A 23,019-nucleotide genomic window follows, 5' to 3' on the forward strand; every position below is an offset into this window, starting at 1 on the left:
CAGTAAATATTTCAAACACAAATAAGACAGGAAATGACTTGCCTAACTTTATTTCAAAAAAGGGACACCTGAAGTTAATGTTTCACCTGTATGACAAGGTACATACATGGGCTCACAGGGCCTCTCTGCCTCCCCTTCTGTAACAGGAGACCTACCTAGGACCCAATTCTAGAGGGCTGGTCTGAGGCTACTCCCTCGAGCACTGACTGCAGGCATTCCAGTTAAACTCCCCAGAGGGCACTCCCAAAACTGATCTCAGTGACTTTTCCCCCAGTGAGTTCAAAAGGAGAGGCTGAAACATAAAGACTATTCTTTCTTCTGATACAGAAGCAAGAAACTAAGCTATCATCAAATCCAATCCAGAGGCTGATATATCTTCCAAGTTTAAAAACATGTCCAAGTACTCTCCCCTTCAAGCCATGAAAAATGGAAAGAACAGAATTTCCTCTTACGGATGAATCGTCCAAGTAGAGCTGAGCATTTTTAAATGGACAGGGAGACAGAAAAGAGCTGAGAGCAGGCTATTAAAAGGGTTTCTTTCCCAAGTGAGATCTCTGATGTTTGTCAAGGCTCGAGCTCCAGCTGAAACTTTTGCCACAGTGGGAACATTTATAAGGTTTCTCTCCCGTATGAACCCTCTGATGTCTATTAAAGTTTGACCTCTGAATAAAGCTTTTCTCACAGATGGGACATTTGTAGGGTTTCTCTCCTGTGTGGATTTTCTCATGGTGGCGCAATCCTGAGAAGTCACTAAAGCCTTTGCCACAATAATCACATTTACAAGGCTTCTCTCCCGTATGAGTTCTCTGATGTTTCACAAAGTCTGAACTCCGCAAAAAGGCTTTTTTGCAGATGGGGCACTGAAAATATGTCTCTCCAGTGTGAGTTCTTTGGTGAAAGACAAGCTGTGAAATCCTATAGAAGGTTTTCCCACAATCCCTGCAGGTGGGGAATTTCTGGGCCATAGGGGCTCTTGGCTGTCCCTTCTGAGAGGCCTCTCTCTTCTCCTCAAGCCACACGGCAGACAGTTCTTCAGGAGGGGGATTAGGCATGTACTGTCCTAGCTGTTTCCCAGAATTTCTTTCATGAGGAGACAGTTGTTCTGCTGCCCCCTCACCATGAAGGTTTTCCAGAGACTCAGGGAGATTCTCTCCTTCTCCAAAACGTCCTGGATCATCCTCCGTGAAGAAGCCCCTCAAGGATGCCTGAGGAGGTGCCTCACCTGAGACCTGACAGGAAGCATCCAGTGGTTCCTGGTCCCTGTGATTTTCCAAGTTTAGGTTCTCTTTGTCATTCTCTTGTCTATCTCCTAAAAAGAGAAAGAAGGTTTAAAATAGTTCAATGAGTATCATGTCCTATTTTCTAACTCATATGTCAAAGAAAGGGTCATCAGAAAATATTCTTTATTTTTACCATGAGGGTATCGGCAAATGAGGAAGAACATCCTGAACAATCCAGACTCACTTCACCTTTGCTGGGTTCGGGGCTACATAGTAAGAGGTGAGAATTTCTAAACAGCACATGAGGCAAAAGGGGTTTTTCTGACCCTTTCATAAATAAGCAACGTGCATTTCTTAAGGGCCAGGTAAATTAAGTATATTATATGTAAAGAGTATTTTTTAAAATGGTTAATTTTTATCTAATTATATAAAAGGTAAATATGATCACTAAAAACATTTGCAGAAAAAATATACACATAAAACCTCAACTGTTCTAACCAAAGGTAACTATGAACATACACTTCCTTTTTATTTAATCCATATGTATGAGTGGATATGCTGTTTTTGATATTGTGTATACAGCTCTAAATTCAACTATGTAACATTTAAATTGTAAATAGTGGTTCTGGTCAATTTAACATAGATTCTCCCATTCACAATACAAAATTTCATGAAATTTGTTAATATGTCATTTTACTATGGGTGCAATGCAGTGGAGTTGTACTGTAAAAGTAAATCCCTGGGTCTTTACTTGAATCCAGTATTCAGATGTGATCAATTATTTACTGATTTATGAATGAGACAGTATCTTATGTTGCCCAGGCTGGCCTCAAACTCCTACACTCAAGTAACTCCTGCCTTAGCTTCCCAAGTACCTAGGACTACAGACGTGGGTCCACTGTACCCAGCTACATGTGCTTTATTAACTCAATAACGAGTTATAATTATTCTTATAATTTTCCTTTTGTAAAATTTTTTATTTTTTCCGGTACTGGGAATTGAACTCAGGGCCTCGCGCTTTGCCAAGTAGGTGCTGCACTGCTGAGCTACATCCCCAGCCCATAATTTAGCTTTTTTAATGTTACCAAGTTATGTAAAGATTTTTATTTTGGTGCAGGATTTATTTTGAACTTTTACAAATTACTCCTACAGATCTAAACAGGCTATTTACTTTTCTCTTTCATAGATTCATGTCTTTCCAATTATCTACCAAAGATGTAGGCATCTGCCAAAGAATTAGAACTGAATTTGTTAATTCTCAAAATGTTAAAACATGTTCCACTTAAATGGCAAAGGCACTGTACCTTGTCTTTAAAGAAGTCTTATAAATAGCTCCTTTCTTTCTTTTTTTCGGTATGGGGATTGAACTTGGGACCTTGTGCTTGTGAAGCAGGTGGCAGAACCACTGAGCTAAATCCCCAGTCCATAAATAGCTTCTTAAAGAGCTGAGTAATGACCCATCATGAAGGTGTCAGAATGTATCTGAGAATTCTTCTACTATGGAAATCTGCTGTTTATTGTGGTTTTGTTACTATAAATAACTTTGTCATCATCATTTTTCTTCATGATTTTTTGCCTACATTTCTGATCTACACCTTAAAAGAACTCATCAAAGCAGAATTACTTTGTCAACGTGCATGAATATTAAGGTTTTGACACCTCCTAGCAACTCAACTTCCAGACTCTCTCTGCCATATACTCTGGTATATGAAACAGGACAGAGTGACAGCTGAATAAATACTTAAGTACCAAATTTTTTATATGCCACCTAGATTGGTGAAAAATGAGTTTTATTTTAAATTTTAATTCGTTATTTATGAAAGGATTTTTTCTCTTTCACTTTATAAGCTACTTTTTCATAATCCAAGACTGCTGTCCATTTTTCACTGGGAATGTCATATTTTCTTATCAACTTGTTTTAACTTTTTCCATATTAAGAAAAATGATGTAGAATATCATATATCTGTCATGTTCATGAAAAATGTTTCCACCAATTTAGTTACCCTTATTTTGTTTGGGATTACTTTTATGCACAGAAGTTGGGGATTTTACGTGTGTGTGTGTGTGTGTGTGTGTGTACACTATATGTTCTGGGGGGAGGGGTACTGGGAACTGAATCTAAGACCATCACACCAAACTACATCCCCAGCTTTCATTTATTTTTTACTTTGAGACGGGATCTCACTAAGTCACTTAATTCCTCAGGCAAGACTTGAACTTGTAATTATCCTGCCTCAGACTCCCAGAATACTAGTATTACAGATGGGTGCCACCACACTCAGCTCATCACCATGGATTTGTGTTGCTTCTTCCTTCCTCACATGTTAAGTCTTACATTGCCCAGTATCTCTTCCTAGTCTCTGTTTTCTGTTTCATTGATGTATATAACAATTTTGTATCAGTATGCTATTTTAATGATTCTACCTTATATATACAACAGATTCTCAACATTTAAAGACCTAACATGTATGAAATATTCTAAAACTTTTTTTACTATTCTTGTCTTTTGTGTTCTTCCAAATAGGCATTTAAGAGGTTTTTTTTGCCAAATGATTTTTTTTTGGTACTGGGGATTGAACTCAGGACCTTGCTGCCAAATGATTTTTTAATCCCTCCAGAATTTGTTAACAAGTGTGAATAAATAGCTTTCTGAGTTTGACCCCTGATGGCCTTCTTTAACTCTGAGCTGTTCTTCTTTCTACATGTTCAAACAAAATGCCATAGCTACTCTCTCCTGTGATTTTTGCCCCGGTGTGACTACAGATCTATCAGACTAGCTAAATGTTGTAACTTTTTCAGGCCAGTCCTTTCCTGTCTTGTTCCTGTGACTTCCACACCAGTCCAGGGTTTCTCACCTGAACACCTGGACTCCTGCATCAGCTCCGCACAAGGTTCTCTCCTCCAAATGCTCCCTGCCTATCTGTCCCACAGACTGCTACCAAATTACTCTTCCCAAGATTCTTTCCACATATCCCTTCTCAAGGGAGCTAACATGTATCTCTTCTGCTATGAAGGCAGGCTGGCCTTGTGGACTCTCCATGGCTCAAGGTAGGCTCTGATGAGGCCACATCAGCAGGTAGGATAAAGGGAAAAGGAAAAAACAAAACAAACAAACAAAAAAAAACAAAACTAGAATGGGTGGGGACACACTGAGCTGTGTATCACAAATACCATCTTGCTGCCACAGGGTATATAGGAAATCTCTGTATCTCCTATTCAAATTTATTATGAACCCAAAACTGCACTAAAAAATAAAATCTATCCAAAAAAAAAATCCTACTGATTGGCCATAAAGTATAGTTTGAAAAATATTGCTCTAAAGGAATCCCTGTGAAATACCATAATAGTAAAAATACTACTTAAAATCATGGCTGGAGTAGCACTCAGAGGAGGAGTGCATGGTTAGCATACACAAGGCCCGGGGTTAAATAACCAGCACAAAGAGAAGAGAATTAAAATCATGATGTCTTAGTGTGGGAAATCAGCAAAGGAAAATAATTAACTAGAATCCACTGGGAAGAAAGAATGATTTGTCACAAAATTCCCCTTGTTAGTGCTTTTCTTCCTCTAAGGCTCTGAGATTTATTTCATAGGTAAATGAAATAAATGACAGTGTGTGTGTGTGAGTTAAGTTTTACATAATTGCCATGTTTTAGAAAGATTACAGAAAGCAAAGAGTGACTGCAATTTTATAACTAAGTTCAGATCTTTTCTTCCCTAGTCTTACATATAATTTATATAAAGTATTTGCTGATGCCACTATTTCATGAATGTTAGCTGGACAGAGATTAAATAAAACATGTTTTTCTGTTTATTTCAATTTGCTGAGAGTGGATGCTCACAATAACCAGAATAAGAAAAGTCTAGCTTCTCTGAACCTTCTTGCTAGAAATGGTAATAATGGTTGTTCCATAATCTCATTTGTGATGGAATACTACATTTACCTGTATTGGCATCAATTTGTATGAATCTTAATTCTGAGAAAAAAAATTCTCTCTTGCCTTCATGTTTAAATACATGTATCAACATATATTTGATACAGCCAGAGATAAGGAAACCTAAATCAAACCAGACCAACCTGATCATGGCTCATTATAGCCAATGTAATAAAAACCACATCCTAGGCCGGGGATTTAGCTCAGTGGCACCGCGACTGCCTTGCAAGCACAAGGTCCTGAGTTCGATCCCCAGTACTGAGAACAAAAAAAAAAAAAGAGCAAAAACCACATCCTAATACCTCCTCCCCATCTCCAATTTAACAGGAGTTCAGCTATGGCTCCAGATCAGTGAAAAATCACTCACCTACACAACTGAGTCTTGGGATCTTCTCACCGACATGAAGGTGTAGCCCTGCCGGATCTTCCCCGCATTCTGCTGAATTAGTCAGGTTGGGTTTAGAGTTGGAAATGCCTGCTACAAAGGGACAGATAGGTATGTGGGCCTGGATAAATAGGAAAGGCTGGGAGCTCTAGCTGTGTCTTTCAAAGGAACACACCAGGGCCAGGGATTTAGCTCAGTGGTGCTGCCGCCTGCCCCGCAAGCACAAGGACCTGAGTTCGATCCTCAGTACCAAAAAATAAAAATAAAAACAAAAGAACACACCAAGTATAAGGGAAATATGAAAGCTGTGGAACACACTTAGTCTTCCGAGTAACAGTCCAGAGTACTCCCAAAATGATTAGGATTATGGTGAAGACCACAAAAACAAGAGTCTGGACAGGTGGCCAGAAAGCTGTAGATCCCTGGCAGGCTGGTGCAAGGATCATAACAGGGAGTCCACCAGTGGGTATCTTGAGGCAGTAGGCAGTGATTTGGTAGGAAAGATCATGGACTCAGAGGTAGTCACAAGTTCCATCTTGACTGAGCACCTACAAACTATGTAACAATGTGCAAGTACTAGATCTGACATTCACTTTCATGATCTTTAAAAGAGAAATACTGTCACAAAGTTCATAGCACACAAAATACTATCAAGGGATTCTTACTATAACTCCTCTAACTCGCCCTGGTTCCCAACTCTGTCTCTGTGATTTCTTTCACCCATAGAACTTGAAGATAAGCATATAACTCTACAAATGCATAAGCAATGTTTAATAGTTTTCTACTCTTTCCACCTCCTTCTATCAAGGTGACCCATGCCTTACCCCCTGAGACCATTTTCCCATAGGTCTCCAGCATGAGATCCCAGTATTGCTCCTTTTGAGTGGAATCCAGGTGTCTCCACTGCTCCTACAAAAAACAAAATACTGTCACTCCAGGGAAGGTGTTCAAGCCTGCTTTCCCTGCTCACAAGAAAGCTGAGAAGAATGGAATGTGCTGCAGGGTTCTGATAGAAGATCTAATAATGAGAGAGTAGGTCAAGAAACAAAGAGACCAAGGAGAAAATGATAGTTCTTTACATCAGTATTTCTTGGCCTGATTAGAAAACATTTAGAGTTTACATTCATCTTTAAGCTGCATCTATTTAAGAGCAGAACATACAAAAAGCATACCTCTTCTCTACACTGTTACTTTTTTAACTCTTTAAGTGCTTGGAGTATGGGTTAAAATAAGCCTCATTCCCCACTATTTAATTACAATCTGGACCAATTCCCTATAGTGAATGTAATTATTATGTACTGTAAACCGGTTCTACTAAGGCAAAAATAAATAAATAAATAAAATTTTTTAAATCTGCAAATTCAAGAGGGAAAAGAGGAATCTTTTGGAAAGGGAAGTACAAATCAGCAAAAAAGGTTGGAGAAATTAACAATGATGTCAACTGCATTGAAAGCCTTACTCTGAAACAAAAATTGATGGATTCAGGCCAGGGATTTAGCTCAGTGGTGCCTCATTTGCCTTGCAAGTGCAAGGTCCTAAGTTCAATCCACAGTACCAAAAACAAAAAATGATGGATTCAAAAGAAAAGGCAGATGTTGCATCCATACACACCTGGAATCAATATTGGCATTTTTTTTTTGGTACCGGGGATTGAACTCGGGACCTTGCAGTTTCCAGGCAGGCGGCGGAACCACTGAGCTAAATCCCTGGCCCACACCTGGAATCAACAGTTCTGCATGTAGGGCCTAACATTAAATCAGTTCTATTCTTAATTAGGGGGAATGTGATACGTTTCCCAGAGCAAGGTGTCCCTCCATTATCCACAAAGGAGACCCCTTTTCCTATGGAATGTCAGACTAGAGATTCAAAACTAGAAATACTGCCCAGCTCAGACCCATCCTCATGAATCCAAATTTCAATCTCCCTACCAAGATATTCAGTGACTAGCAGCTCATTCTTTGGAGTCAAACATACTGGGTTTCAAGTCCCAGCTTTGCCACTTTCAAACTGTTACCTTGAGCAAGTATCTTTTTTTAATATTTATTTTTATTGGTACATGTTTGAAGTACATAATGCATATATTTCTTGTGAAGAGTCAGTACATGTACATAACACATCTGAATCTTCTAGAGTGAGTACTGGTCCTCCCCTAATAATAGTACTGACCTAAAAAATACTGTTGGGAGGTTTGAAACAAGGCAGTGTCACCTGTTTTCAAAGCACAGTATATTTTTATTCATAGCATTTATCAGTTTGCTAAGTATTTGTGTATATTACATATGTATACTGACATACACATAAGTATTTGATTAACTGTTGCTTCTACTGTCATTAAACTCAGAAAAGGACTCTGTCATACTCAGTACTATATAGAAAAGGACTCTGTCATACTCAGTACTATACCTTCCCAGCCCCCAAGTCTTTGCCTGTGACAGAGCAGGCACTAGATATATATCACATGAGTAAAATAAAACCCTTAGCAAATAAATCTTCAGTGAATGACCATTAGTATCACTATCATATGCAGCCTCCTAGACTCATCCTAACGCTTGCAGAGAGAACTAAGGGGTTCTCTGTACTTGCAGAGACCCCTCCCCAAGTTGGTATCATACATCAAGTCATAAATAGCCAGGCTACAGAGAACAGAAATGAAGAGACTAATTATGAAATCATCTTGCAATATCCTACTCAGAAATGGCACTCTTAGTCCTAAATCAAGCCTACCCCTAGCACACCAGAGAGAGGTGGAAATGGATCAAGGAGAGAGGGGCACAAAAAAAGCTTGACACAAGTGTAGGCAAGGACTTTTCTGAACAGAATCCAAATGGCAGAAGAAATAATACCTCGAATCAACAAATAGGATTCTATCAAATTAAAAAGCTTCTACAGGGGCTGGAGATTTAGCTCAGTGGTTTTGCCGCCTGCTGCGCAAGCACAAGGACCTGAGTTCAATCCCCAGTACCTAAAAAGAAAAAGCTTATAAAATCAAACCTAAAAATATAAACTTGTGAGCACTAGAAAAAAAAAAAAGCTTCTACACAGCAAAGGAAACAACCAACAGAATGAAAAGACAATCTAGAGGATGGGAAAAAAATTTTTGCCAGCTACTCCTCAGACAGAGGACTAACATCTAGAATACATAAATAACTCAAAAAAGACTTCTCAAAATAAAAGACCCAATCAAAAAGCGGGCAACCAAAATGAACAGATACATCTCAGAAGAAATACAAATGGCCAATAAAGACGTGAAAAAGCTGTCATCATCTCTAGCCATCAGAGAAACACAAATTAAAAGTACACTGAGGGCGGGGGATTTAGCTCAGGGGTTCCAGTGCCTGCCCTGCAAGCGCAAGGTCCCGAGTTTAATCCCCGGTACCAAAAAACAAACAAACTAAAAAATAAATAAATAAAAAATAAATAAATAAAATAAAATAAAAAATAAAAGTACACTGAGATAGGGCCAGGGATTTAGCTCAGTGGTTTCGCCGCCTGCTGCGCAAGCTCAAGGACCCGAGTTCAATCCCTGGCACCAAAAAAAAAAAAAAAAAAGTACACTGAGATACCATCTTGCTAGAAAAGGAATGCCTATCATCAAACAATCATATAGTAACAAATTCAGGCAAGGATGTGGGACAAAGGAACTCTTCTACATTGTTGATGGGAATGTAAACTAGTGCAACCACTATGGAAATCAGATTTCTCAAAAAAACTGAAAAGATAAATTCCATTTGACCCAGCTATCTCCCTTCCTCTTCCAAAAGAGTTAAAATCATTACATTACAGGGAAACATGCATACCCATATTTATAGTGGCACAATTTATAATAGCCAGATTCTGTAAACAGCATATATGTCCATCAACAGATGCAGGGTAAGGAAAATGTGTATTTATACACAGTGGAGTATTACTGTGCTATAAAGATAAGCTCAAGGCATTTGTAGGCAAATGGATGTAACTTGAGAACAATGATAAGTGAAATATATCAGACCCACACGCTTAAATAGCTCATGGTTTCTCTTATATTAGAAACCATGTATTTGTATACAAATAAAAACCAAAATAGAAGATAGACAAATAAGAAGTAGGGAGAAGTTCAAATAATTTCCCAAATTACCTATTCTGTTGTTTCAAAAATATTTTAATATAAATCCTAATTTGATTTTACTACTCATTTCTTAGTTCACTGAAAAGTTTGGTGCCATTATCTGCTTGTCTCGTTTTTTGTCTGTCTTGCACTCTGAGTAACTACTTTTAAGATTATGATACACAGTGTATTAACTATTGTTACTTTCATTTTGTTAAAAAATTTTATTTTTTCAAAAAATAAGTCTTGGATTAGCAGATGCTAAGTCAAAAACAGAAGAGATACTCAACTATGTATCAACTATTAACTAGAACCACATTTTAATATGAATTTCAATTTAACATTTAAAATATTTAAAATATGAATTGCTAGCAGCTTATTTTGTTAGCGCTCTGTGAATGAGGCTATATTAATGGCCCTGAAAATAACCAGGATGAGCAAATATTGCTGAATAAAGGCACCCTCAGTCTCCACGATCAGAACACACTTCTCTCACTTTGTGAGTAGCAGAGAAAAGGTTGTGAATGCTAGGCACAGTGCAATCTGACTGGATGTCTGACATGCCGACTCCATGGGCACAGCACAGTCACTACCAATAACAGTACGAGACAAAAGAGGGTATGAGCACCAACACCAATACCCATGAGTCATATCAGCCCACCCAAAAGCCAGAAGTTGCTACAGGAGTCTGAACAGTGTATCTCCAATCTAAGGCCACATACTTACTCAAAGAGCTGCCAAGTGGCTGGAGAAACTCAAATATAATCCCCTATTTGGGATGAAAGACACTGACAGCGGCCATCTGACTGCCTTCTCATATTTACAGAGAAGGAAAAAGCCTGACTTTCTATTCTGGAAGGACAAAAGGGTAGGGCTTGAGGTGGAAATCACAATATTTTGTGTGGAAAGAACACCATCTTGTGGATTTACGAGATATTACCACAACTGGCTTGCACAAGGAGTTATTTATACTATGTTCCTTTCTTCTATGTTTCAAAACACACTTCAGAGGGGGGAATATTATAGATAGATGAACTAGGTAGAAATATCATAGGCAGTCAGATAGGGCTAAGTCCTCAAGAAGGCCAGGACAAAGGTGAAAAAAACCACAGCACATCAATTAGACTTCCTGGCTGTATGCACAGAAAGTGACAGACCAAGAGGATTTGCTGGAAGGTTATTGGGGGCTCTTGGTATTGTAGACACCTGAGTTAGTTATAGATATTACAGCCGGTTATACAGGGCTGGGCCTTCAGCACAGAGGACAATTGTGGCCCAAGGCATATTCACTGAAGGCCAGAATTAAAAGGAGAGAAACTATACAGCCTCGTGCTTCCTCAGGAGATAAATAGCAGTGATTGATATTCTAAATGGGCATCAATCACCTGGGTGGGGGGTCAAGGTCTTAACCCAGGCTCTCCAGGAAATATCCCTGACCCACCCTTACTGAAAATCCTTGTATGCTTGCTTCGTGACTTGCTTCCCAACTGGACCACCATTACCTAAGCGACTATACTTGTGACCTTACTGGATGTTCATGGTGGTGGCCCACGTTGTACCCATGTGGGTTTCACCCTATAAAATTTCTCTGTAAAGGGGGGTCTTTGGCTACCCACTCTGGACCCCTCCTGTCCCTCAGGAGCTTTCCTATCAATAAATATCTTCCTATTTTTAACCTCCGTCATGCCTAGGACTCACTCTTCGATTTCTAGAGAGAAAGAACTTAATGTATCATACAGTTAACAGGTTGGGAGATACAACATTTCATATTTCCCATAACACTATCATTATTTCCCTACATGTATGTAAATAAAGGACATTTTTTCTTTAAAAAAAAAAAAAAAAGCACAAAAATGTAGTAAATATATCCATCCTTCCAGTTCAGATGAGAGATCAGTCATGGTTTCTGTAATGAACTAATACTATGTTGTTATAATGATACCACTTCATTATTCTTGCAGTATTCACCAAGTTCCTAAATCACAGAAAAGATTAGAGTGATTACTTCTATTTTAAAATTCCCTTTACTTTCAAATTTACTTTCTATTAAATAGCAAGGTCTTTCTGAGGCAAATAATTACTGTTAGTTTAATAGAGGGGCATTGGGAATGAGCAGGAATGACTTTTATTTGAGTGGTTAGTAATCACTCACCAGCTAAATTCAGACTCATGTATATGTATACATTGTTGTCAATAACAAATGGTTGCTGCTGAGCATTTTGATCATTTAGGTTATCTCAACCAGGAAGTTGCTAATGTCTGTGTACTCTACTGGTTATCAAAATATATTAATAAATGACATATGCCTGTCTATATACTACAGAAGCAACACTAATCTTCCAGGGCTAGCTGAAATAGTTCATAGAATACACGAATCTTTTTCTACTTTTTTTTTAAATTTTATTTTTTGGTACTAGAGATTGGACCTAGGTCTCACGCATGCTTAAGAACACACACTGTCACGAGCTACACCCTCAGACCCCCAATTTTATTTACCAAACATCTTCCTCTTTAGCAGGTTGGCTTTTGGGTACCTTGAAGGAAGAAAGAAAGATACCCGTGACTCAGTAAAAAGATGTATCTTTCGCATTTCACTTCTTCGTCCTTCTTTTCCCCAAGGTAAACTGTGACACTGGCATTCTACCTTCTTAATCTCTGAACCCAGAAAGCTGATGCTCAGAGCCTGGTCTAAACACAACTTTAAGCACTACCCACTACCCTCTCTATTTTCACCTTCACTCTATTATCTATCCCAAGGAAAGTCTCAAGAAGAGGTCCCTCAAGTTTTTAAATAATGTTTCAATTAAGATGTATATGTATGTTCCTAAAGAATGTTTAATCAAGCCTAGCAAGTACAACGTCCTGAGTTCAATTCCAGGTACTGAGAGAAAAAAAAAGAAGTTTAATCAAATGTAATTTTCCTGAGTTTTAACTGCATAATCAATATAAACTTGTTCCAGAGACTTTGGTCTGTCACAATAGAATAACAGGAATGGGAGTTATCTTTCTGCCAGAAACAACTAAAAAGGGGGACAAAACATACAAAACAATGGCTTCCAGACATTGCACATTGTGCAGTGCAGAACAGAGATCCCTAAAAGTGAGGAAGCTGCATCCTACAGTTGTCCAAATGGACTGCCTAGAGAGAAGATCCAGACAGTACAGGAGAGGGGAAACTCCTTCCAAGCCAGGTGCCCCCTGGAATTGAGCAGAAGGTCAGAATCTTGGCAGCCCACAGTGGTGGGAGTAAGCAGGGCAGAAAACCAGAAAAGAAGGAGCTACACAAAGAGAGCTTTGGAGATCTTCCCCCCCTTCGGAGGGGCCCCCTCAAGTCCAATGTAGAACCAGCCAAAAGAATCAGTGAACATGCCCTGAGCCCACATAGTGCTAGAAACATTCGTATTTCCATCTGCTACAGTAGAAAACCGGGCACATTAAGAGGCATTCGGCAGAATATTCAGAAGGGTATTGCCTCAGCAGTGGGGAAAAAAATACCTGTAGATTAAAGGATTCTTTGGCACTACACAGTAGTCTCCTCTACCTCACAGTTTCCTTTTCTGTGGTTTTGGTTACCTGTACTCAACTGTAGTCTGAACATGTTAAATAAAATTTTTCAGAATTAAACAATCCCTTCGTTTTAAACTGCACAGTTCTGAGTAGCACAATAAAATCTCTCACAGGATATGAAATCATCCCTTTGTCCAATATATCCATGCTATATATATGCTACCCACTCAGTCCATCTCAGTTGTCACATCCTATGTGAGTATCATATTCAAGGAAATAAAAGTTTTTGATATTTTTTAACAAAGATGACTATATTAGAGTAAAAACCAGATTTGCCTTTTCATAACAACTTGTACCTTTTTCCAGAGGCCAGACTCCATTATTCAAGATGATATTTAGGAAACATTCTGATTTGAAAGAAGCACTGAAACTCAGGATTCATCCCATGTGTACGTGTACTGTAACAGTTACCTAGGTGAGATCTCCCTTTTGTCCTCTTCTGAGACTGCAGCCCTGTTAGTCCCCCTGACCGGATATACTCTCAAGGCAGGTTCAGGTAAAGAGAAGCAGAGGAACCGAGCTCACCTGAGGTGCTGCTGAGAGAAGGGCAGCTCCGAAATCCTGCTCTCTGATGCCCCTATCCTCATGTTGGGCAGGAACCTTGGAAGTAGCCAGAGCTGAAGTGAGAAAAGAAATTTTAGAATCTAGACATCTTCCTTAACCACTCCCCAGATGATACAGATTAGAAACTTTACAAATGAGAACAATTTGTTCTCCCATGCAAATTTTCAGGCTTGTGCTTACCTCCTAATAAATCCCAGCCCCCTCCAAACTTCCAAAGAGTTACATCCACATTTTCTCCCACTTCACTCCTCAGAATCCAAATGGTCTGGCTCAATCACAAAGCAGTTTAAAATAAAGACTGAATCTTTAAGTCAGAGTAGTTCATGTAGGTCTACCCTGCTTCCAAACTTTCCAAGAACACCATGTCATTTAACTTATGCCTACTAACCACAATCCCCAAATTTCCCCATGAGAGCAAGCCACACCAGGGAGTAACTCCCCCTCACCTAACTCTGGTTCTGTGTCAGATTCCTCTTTAACGATGTGGCTCAGCAGCTCCCCAGATCCTGAGGGAGAATTCTGAAGTCCCACCTCCAGAGGTGCCACTTCCACATGGGGCTCTACTTCACCCACTGGGCTGCTTGGGAATTCCTTCTTCTCTGATAAGATCTCCTGTCCTAGAACTTGGATACTGATCTAAAAAGCAGATAGTACTAATTACTGAAGGAAGCAGAGTCAGGATTCCTGGAAGATAAAGAGCTCATCTTCTGTACCAGAACATAAGATAGTCTTTATAGACATGAGGGACAGAAAAGCAAGCCAGCTCCTGGGTTTAGCCTAGCAGGAACCACTATCCCGAAAGATACCAAAAGCTGAGGTCTAAAGCGGGCCTGGAAGACCTTCAAAAATGCACTAATATTATGTTTGTACCAGACAGCCTTCACCAATTAAAACTCAGGCAAGTTTTGAACAACTCAAACATTCTAAAGATGGAATGGGAGGAAAAACTTTATCTTCAGTCCCCAACAGTCAAAAAGTGTTGGGAATTAAAGAGTTTTAGAATTAAGTGAGGTAGAGGGAAATACAGATATGGTATAAGAAATGTAACTTTGGTCTTTGTCCTTGGTTCCTTGGCACAGAGTTCTTGGAACCTTTTTAATTTCCTGAGTGATAGAGGTTTTAAAAAAGAAAGTCTTTTGTTACTAGTAATGAAGACTTTCCATTCACACCTGAATTTATGATAAAGAGGTAGCTAGCTCTTGATGAGCCTCTAGATAGCTTCAAGATGGAGCTTTGCACCCATGTTGAAAGAGGACTCAACAATGTGACTGAAAGGCTGGAATTTGCAGCCCTCACCCCCAACTTCTGCAGAAAGAGGGGCCAGAGATTTTCTATCACCAATGACATGATTTAATCAACTGTGCCAAAATAGTGAACCCCCCATAAAAAAGCCTTTGTATCTCTTCCACTTGGCTGTTAGAGAGGTGTATCTTTTATAACAAAGTGGTAATAGTTAAGTAAAGCGCTTCTCTGAGTTCTGCAAGTCATCCTAATTATCAATTCTGAAGGGGGCACTGAGTGAAAACGAGCCTCAATTGATAAGCCAGTTTGTCAGACAGGTGGTCCCTAGACCTTGCAGCTGGCATCTAAAGTGGAGGAGCAGCGCTGTGGGCTGTGCCTGCACCTGTGCAGTCTTGTGCTAACTCCAGACAGTTTGTGTCAGAATTGAACTGAACTCCTGGACACTTACTTAGCTGGTATCAGGGAATCAGAGCTGATTGTTGGTGTGGAAACCCCATACATTTGGTGTCATGAGCAGTACCAGAAAAATACACACCACACCTGAGTGTGCCCAGAGGTGCCCTGAACTTTACTCAGAGATAACAATCCCCTTGCTTACCCACTGCCACAGTCTCCGAGGATCCCCCTTTAAGCTCTCCACGAGGGTCACTGCCTCTTCTCCACTTCCTGGACACTGTTTCCGCACCCACATCTGGATCTCCCCTGGAAGGATGGTCAGAAACTGTTCCAACATGAGAATCTCTAAGATCTGCTCCTTGGTGTGAACCTCTGGCCGCAGCCATTGGAAACAGAGCTTTCGAAGTTGTCTCAGAGTCTCATGGGGCCCGGATATCGCCTGATAACGAAACTGCCTGAAAAGCTGGCGAGCGGTCTCAGGGCTGGAAAGCTCCCCTGGAGGGGCAGCATCTGATCCAGAGAAGGCACAGTCGTCATTCTTAGCTGGTGAAGGCAGCAGGCCTAGGGCTGGCCCCAGGTCAGTGGGCATTGTCTGCCTTCAGAGGTCCTTTTAGGTGCTTCTGGGTGGAAACAAGCAAGTCTTCACAAAGATCCTAATGAGAGAGAGAGAGAGAGAGAGAGAGAGGTATTAGGTGCTATTAGAAGAGGATGATACATTTTTAGAAAGAACGCACAAACTCTACCTAAATAGACCTGCAGTCAACTATGGATCTTTGGAAACTGCTCAAAGTACACACTATTCTATTTTGAAAGATTGGAAACTTGAAGCTGCAAAGCAAACCACTGATGTGATATCTAAATAGCCACCATCACCCTTCCCATTCTATCATGTTCTCCCTTGGTCTTTGTGGGCAGCAATTCTACATAATTTGGGGGGAAAATCATTTCACAATTAAAATTATGATTAGGCCTAGTTTTCCTGCCCACAGGCCAGCTATGGCTTGTTGAGACATAATTTCATTTTCGCCTGGGGTCACAGCTAAACCTCAAGGGTCCAGGGCAGGATTATATCAGCTGAAGACATTCTTCGAGGAACAAAATCTTCATCTGCATAGTTCCTCATTGTTCTAAGATTATCACCTCCAGCTGCCCTCTGAGTCACCCATAACATTTGTTACTCCAGAGGTACCTAATAAAGGTGTGGCAAGCTCAGGGTCTTTCACCTTTACTGCTCAGAGCAGCACTGATCAGGCCCAAAGCTCAGCTTCTTCTCTAAGTCTCATTTTTCCATCTTTTCTGTCTTTATTAATTAATTCGCCTTGTGCTGTCATGGCTCGTAGGAGACTAGGTAGGACTTACCGCAGAGGTAACATCCCCTTTCCCTATTCCCTATAGCTCTTCAAATGTCCAGTCCATGTATAAGAGTGAAATGTACCATAGGATAGCTCTTCTGCAAAATTCTTTGTATCTGCTAATTTAAAAATATACCAAGGCAAAGAAATTAATACACTAGGAATATAAGCTGATATTGAAAGGATCAGATGCTTCCATCATAGTTAAACAGATCACCCCTGCACTGTGCTGCCTTAGGCCCAAAAAAACAAGACCAAGCAATAAGCAACCATGAAATGCAACTTATGAAACCATGAGCCAAAACAAATCTTTCCTCCTGATAAGTTATCTCAAGTATTCTGTCACAGTGACACAAAGCTAATTAATAGTATCACATTTTTACTCTTTTGTGTGTGGCCACGACACAGGGCCTTTGCACTGAGCTATATCTGAAGGGTTTTCTTTTTTTGGAGACACAGTCTCACTAAGTTGTCTGGGCTGGGCTCAAACTCACAATCCTCCTGCCTCAGCCTCCCAGAGTGCTAGAAATACAGGCATGCATCATCACACTTGGCTAAACACTTTAGCTTTTTTGTTAGATACATTTTTGTTGAGGTGTAAGAAGCATTTTCCTCACATCTACTATTTTACCCAAATAATCCATGCTACATCATAAAGGCATTTAAAAACCAAAGAGAGGATGATGATGAAGCAGATAAATTTTTTCAAGAAACAACAACAAAAAAGAAGGAGTTAAAAGAATCATTCCAGCCAGGGATTTAGCTCAGTGGCACTGTGGCTGCCTTGCAAGCGCAAGGTCCTGAGTTCAATCCCCGGTACCCCCCCCAAAAAAGAATCATTCCAATAGCATGTGTTTCTCTTGTAGGCCTCATCAAATTTATTTTTTCACTCATATCCATTTTCATAATCATGCAGCATCTAGTTCACAAGAATAACATACATTAAGTGCTCAAATATGTGTTTGGAAAATTCTGTTTCTGACAGTAGCAGGGTAATCAGCAATACAGACCAACCTACCTGCTGAAAGCAACTCCACAAATGGAAAAAACATGTAAGGCAACTATGCCCAAGCACTATGCAGTCCCTGAGAGAAGACAAATTCATGAGGCAGCCCCCACCCCCATCCTGCCTGTCTGTTTAAGGACAATTTCCTAAGCACAGCACAGGAATCTGAAGTTCAAGTGGATCCTAATGGTCTCACTAACCTGAGGAGAGAGAAATTAAAATCTGGAGCTGCCCAAGTGGCTGGAATGTGATGAACAGGCCAGGAAGGAAGTTGTAGGGATGAGGACAGAGTTCTTTCTGTAGGGTGTTCCCCTTGGACAACCTGGACTTCATATCAGCAGATAAAACTGCAAGATTTAACAAACAGCAAACAAGACTTAACAAAGAGGGTTGAGAAGGCAGGGGATTTAGTTCAGTGGTTCCACCACCTGCCTCGAAAGTGCAAGGTCCCGAGTCTAATCCCCAGTACTGGAGGAGGAGGAAAAAAAGAAAAAAAGAGGGTTAAGAACAGAGCAGAGATTGAAAAAAAAATAAAAAGGCCAATCAGTGAGACGTTTGGAGCTTTTATAATTCAGACTGAAAAGATCTCCTTAATACCCAAGGCATCCTAGTTAGAAGGAAGGCTACGTGCTAGGAGTAAAGACCACACACCAGAGTAAGAAGTCCTACTCTCACCTGCCTTAACAAAACCTAAATCCAAGCCTCAGCAAGATTCACAGGTTAGAAATCTAATCAATTTAGAAAAACTTGGGAAACAACTTGGACTTTCCAAAGATCTGCTCCATCAAAGTATAAACTTGGCCCATAAAAGTTTAAGGCCATCAGTCAGTAAAAGAATGTCTTTAAAATAAAACATCAACATTGATAGGTCTCCCACCACCTCAGCAGCTATTATGTATAGTAGCTGCCCTCTTCCTATGGTGCCTTGCCCCCTCCCGTGTGACAACATGCCAAGACGGTTGCTCCCACCAAAGAATAAACCCTTCTTCCCAGCATGCCCCTGTTCCCGCCTAGAGAGTAACCTAATACTCTCTCACCTCCTACCAGCTAGTGACATCATGGGCTCCTCCATTCCCTAGTCACTACCTCACTCAACCCCACCTCTGCCCCTACAAACCCCACCCCAGTCTCTATAAAAGACTCTCCCTGCCCCGGCCATATTGCTTTTGTCTCTCTTCTTTGTTCAGAGACAGCCCGGCAGATCTATTCCCCTAATAAAGGCTTGTTGTGGCCTGGTCTGGTCTTCTTCAAGGGAAGATAATTGAGCCAAGCATGGCAGTGCACATCTGTAATCCCAGCACTCAGGAGGTTGGGGCAGGAGGATCTCAAGTTCAGGGACAGCCTGGACTACATAAAAAAAAAAGATAACTGAATCTTTAGCATCTACAAGGTGTCATTCTAATATCCAGAATACAACCCCAAATCACTAAGCACATAAAGAAACAGGAAAATGTGATCCAAAGTCAAACACAGCAATCAAGAGAAAACAACACTAAGATGGCCCAAAGAGTTTAAGAAAATACAGTGTTAATGAGATATACGGACTCTCCACAGAGAAATCAATACTATAAGCAGAAACAAATGCAAATTCTATAAAAAGAATTGCAACTCAGAATTCTATATCCAGCAAAAACATCTTTAAAATTTAGAATTATATACAGTTTTCAGGAACCGGTGGTATAAACTCAGTGGTAAAGAACTTGCCTAGAATACATGATGTGATTCCCAACACCACAGTTTTCAGATAAATCAGGATAATTTGTCACTAGTAGATATGTTCTATGAGAAACACTAAAGGACATTCTTCCATTTGATGAAAAGCTCAGTCTACGTAAAAATTCACAACACTAAAACTGATGAATAAAAATTAAAGACTACATTTTTAATTCTAACTTCCTTAAAATGAAATTAAAAGCAAAAATAATGAAAATATAATGTAGTCGGTAATCACAGCACTCTGGGAGGCTGAGGCAGGAGAACTGCAAGTTCAGTCTGGGCAACTCAGCAAGACCTTGTCTCAAACAATAAAGGGCTGGGAATATAGCTCAGTGAGAAAACCCTGTATGTGAAAATGCATATGTCACATAAAAGATATTAAATAGCAAAGAGGGCAGCAAATGGAGTATCTTATATTACTATATTTGTGAATTGCCATGTAAGAAACAGAAAATGGGAAGCCAGTGGCTGGGTAGTATCAGGTGTGAAATGGGCAGTTTAAGCATTGACAGGTGAGAAATGACAAATATGAATTGTAAAGTTTGTAAAGTGATGCAACATTAAAGTGGACTTTGATAAGTTAAACTTTAATAAGGATGTTCTAAAAACATTATCCAATGAAGAAGAGTGTAAAAGTCAATAAATACCCTCCCCCCCAAAAAACACTAATAGCCCAAAATATGATAGGAAAGAAGTTAGAGAGAACCAATAACCAGAAAGGTCAGACAGAAAACAAGACAATAAGGCATCCTAAAACTCAACCATAGCAATAACTATATTAAGTGTATGCAGACTAAACACTCTAGTTACAAAGCGAACTTGCCAGATTTTAAAACGCAGATTCAACTAACTACATGCTGTCTACAAAAGACATCTGAAATATAAAGTCACAGTTTGAAAATTAAAGGAATGAAAAAATATACTCTATGCAAATAGCAATGCTGACATGGAAATTTTAGTATTTGACCAAGGAGATACTCTCTTTGAAGACAAAAAAATTAAGAGGGTCATTTTATTGTGAGAAATAAGTCAATTAATTAATCATAATTAATGTAGCTATATTAGTACTGACAAAGTAATGTCAATATAAAGAGAAAAAAGGACATTCATTAGAACAAATGGCTCAAATGGTCTGCAACACATAACCTAATATATGTATGTATCTTGTATAATTTTAAAGAACAAATCTTCATAGTTGGAAATTTTAACACTCTTCTAAGTAACTGATAAAAATAAGTAGACAAAACAAAAAAAATAAGGATATAGAAAATCTGAACACTATAAACCAACTTGCTGACATTTACAAACCACTAGCCCTACAAGTGCAGAATATATGCTCATTACAGTGCTTGCTTCGGCAGCACATATACTAAAATATATGCTCATTACAATTGCCTAAAAAACATTCCTCCAGAGTATATGCATAATTTTCAAAAGATTAGAATCTTACATATTTTCTATCCACAGTGCAATTAAGTTAGAAATCAATACCAGTATGGTATCCAGAAAATGTCAAGTTATAGAAATTATTCAATAACCCATGGTCAAAAAAAATATCACAGGGCCGGAGATTTAGCTCAGGGGCACGGTGCCTGCATCTCAAGCAGAAGGTCCTGAGTTCAATTCCCAGTACCAAAAAAAAAGATATCACAATAAAAATTAAAATATATTTTCAAACTGAATGGTAATGAAAACATGGAAGATTAAACTCTGTAGTAAGCAACTGAAGCATTTTTTTGAGGGAGACTTATAGATTTTTGTTTGTGTGGTGCTGGGGAAGAAATAGGGTTTCTTCTCACATGCTAGGCAAGCACTTTACAGCCGCGCAGCATCCCCAGCCCCAAGACTTACATTTATTTTTTTAAAAGATTTCTTTTGAACTGTATGTACAAAATGCCTTCACTATCTAAAATAAACTTGGCTCTTGACTTTTAAATAACAAGTAGCACATTAACAAAAGGCAGAAATAAGAAACAGCAAGACTTCAAATAGTAAGATACTCTTCTATAAACATACTCAAATTTAGTGAGTTCCTGAATTAACATAGCAGTTTAAGAAACATCTGGGAGGAGTGACATTAAGGAAAATTATAGATCTTACATATTTAAATCTGATGTAATTATACACCATGATGGTAGTAAGAAAAATGTCTTTCCTATTCAAAATTAAATTACTTTAGAAGGTTAATGGGTTTATATCTCAATGACTTCATGAGGATGTGGTCCCGTTAGTTACCTAAAAACTTCGTTATTACAAATGCATACTTGTTATATTTATTAAAGCTGCCACATATTAGAATGAGTGTTTAAATGTACAACTATGTAAGTATACTTGCTATATACTCATAAGTTACAGACATGGTTGCACACGTAAGTAATATTGATTGGGCATCTGCTATGAATCAGCTCACTATTCGGCTCTGATCATGTTTATCTAATTCTCAGAATTTACAGATTAGGAACCTCCCAGGCTCACAACTGACGGCCAGATTCAAGTCCAAGCAAGCACTGAAACCTGTGCTTCGGGAAGGAAACCTGCCAACGTCTGGTAATGTGTGGGGGAGCTTCAGGGGCTGTCACAAAGGGCTGGGGCAGTAACCAGCATTAGTGCCCAAGACCAGGGCAGAGTTAAAGAGAAACTGTCTCCACCCGGCGCCCTCCAACGTCGACAGCACCCTGGCTGGAGAGAGACCCCACGTCATCCCCTGAGGATCCCTCCTCCTGAGATTTTCTCTGTCCTGGGGGGGGGGGCCGCTGGGCCTCCGGTTCTCCGTCCCCGTGCGGGACCGGCAGGCGCACCCGGCACCGCCCACTGGCGCAGGCACGCAGAGTCGGCGGCCTGGCGTCCTCACGCGCCGAGTCCACGCAAGCCTGGGCCGCCCCTCCCGCTGCGCTCGCCGCGCCGCCCGCGAACGCGCTTTCAGGCGCACGGGCGCGCGCGTCAGCAGACCCCGTCGCCGCTCCCAGGGAACCGGCCGAGGCTCGAGCGGACGCGGTCGGCGCCGGGCCTGACCCAGGACGCCAGCAGCCGGGCCTACCCAGCCCACGCGCTCACCTCGGGCCGCGGCGCCGGCTCCGGCGCACTTCCGGGAGCTGGGCGGCTGCGCACGCCTCTGGCGGCCTGCGAGTGACGCGCGGCGCTGGGGCCTGGCGAGACCGGGGCGGGGACGTGGTCGGGGGCGCGGCAGGGGCGTGGCCCAGCTGAGTGCTGGGCTCCGATTGGCCTCCAGGGAGCCCCACCTCGTCCCGTGCCACCGCCCACCATCCCCGCAGTAGCCGCTGTTCCAGCCTGGGGCCGAAGCCGCCAACCCTTCCTTCCACCATTGCCTCGAGCAAGATTCATTCCCCCAAAGCTCACCATTTATCGCGTGCCACGCGCTAGGCCAAGCACTGCGGAGCTGCAAGAATAATTTTCTTGTCCATCACAGGCTCCTCTCCCCAGTCCCACACCCAAAGCTCAAACTTTGCTATTATCCCCAGTTCTTACACCCTTGCCATCTTTGCCTGCTTGGCTTCCCTGGGGCGTTTGATTTGCCTAGGGCATACTCTGTCT

At 40.6% G+C, this 23,019-nt stretch overlaps 1 protein-coding gene across 9 annotated transcripts; it reads right to left on the reverse strand.

The window, feature by feature from the left end:
* Nucleotides 1–34: 34 nt before the first annotated feature.
* Nucleotides 35–22,636, reverse strand: Znf18 (zinc finger protein 18). 9 transcript variants are annotated; one of them, XM_021238164.2, is made up of 9 exons: nucleotides 22,142–22,331; nucleotides 17,952–18,098; nucleotides 16,753–16,864; nucleotides 15,596–16,046; nucleotides 14,202–14,391; nucleotides 13,717–13,808; nucleotides 6,365–6,449; nucleotides 5,523–5,633; nucleotides 35–1,309 (listed from the first exon to the last, which is right to left on the reverse strand). In XM_021238164.2, the coding sequence occupies exons 4-9, from the start codon at nucleotides 15,980–15,982 to the stop codon at nucleotides 525–527; spliced, it is 1,650 nt and encodes a 549-aa protein (XP_021093823.1). In that variant the 5' UTR covers nucleotides 15,983–16,046; nucleotides 16,753–16,864; nucleotides 17,952–18,098; nucleotides 22,142–22,331; the 3' UTR covers nucleotides 35–524. The 9 variants fall into 9 exon arrangements, with proteins under 9 accessions (XP_021093823.1, XP_021093824.1, XP_087048149.1 ...); XM_021238165.2 differs by lacking the exon at nucleotides 16,753–16,864; XM_087192023.1 differs by lacking the exons at nucleotides 16,753–16,864; nucleotides 17,952–18,098; nucleotides 22,142–22,331 and adding an exon at nucleotides 22,522–22,636 and having other exon boundaries at nucleotides 5,523–5,630.
* Nucleotides 22,637–23,019: the final 383 nt, after the last annotated feature.

The sequence above is a fragment of the Heterocephalus glaber genome, unplaced genomic scaffold, assembly GCF_053883595.1.
Source record: "Heterocephalus glaber isolate CG9 unplaced genomic scaffold, H.glaber_assembly_v1.0 deba00001564, whole genome shotgun sequence".
Lineage (NCBI taxonomy): Eukaryota > Metazoa > Chordata > Mammalia > Rodentia > Bathyergidae > Heterocephalus > Heterocephalus glaber.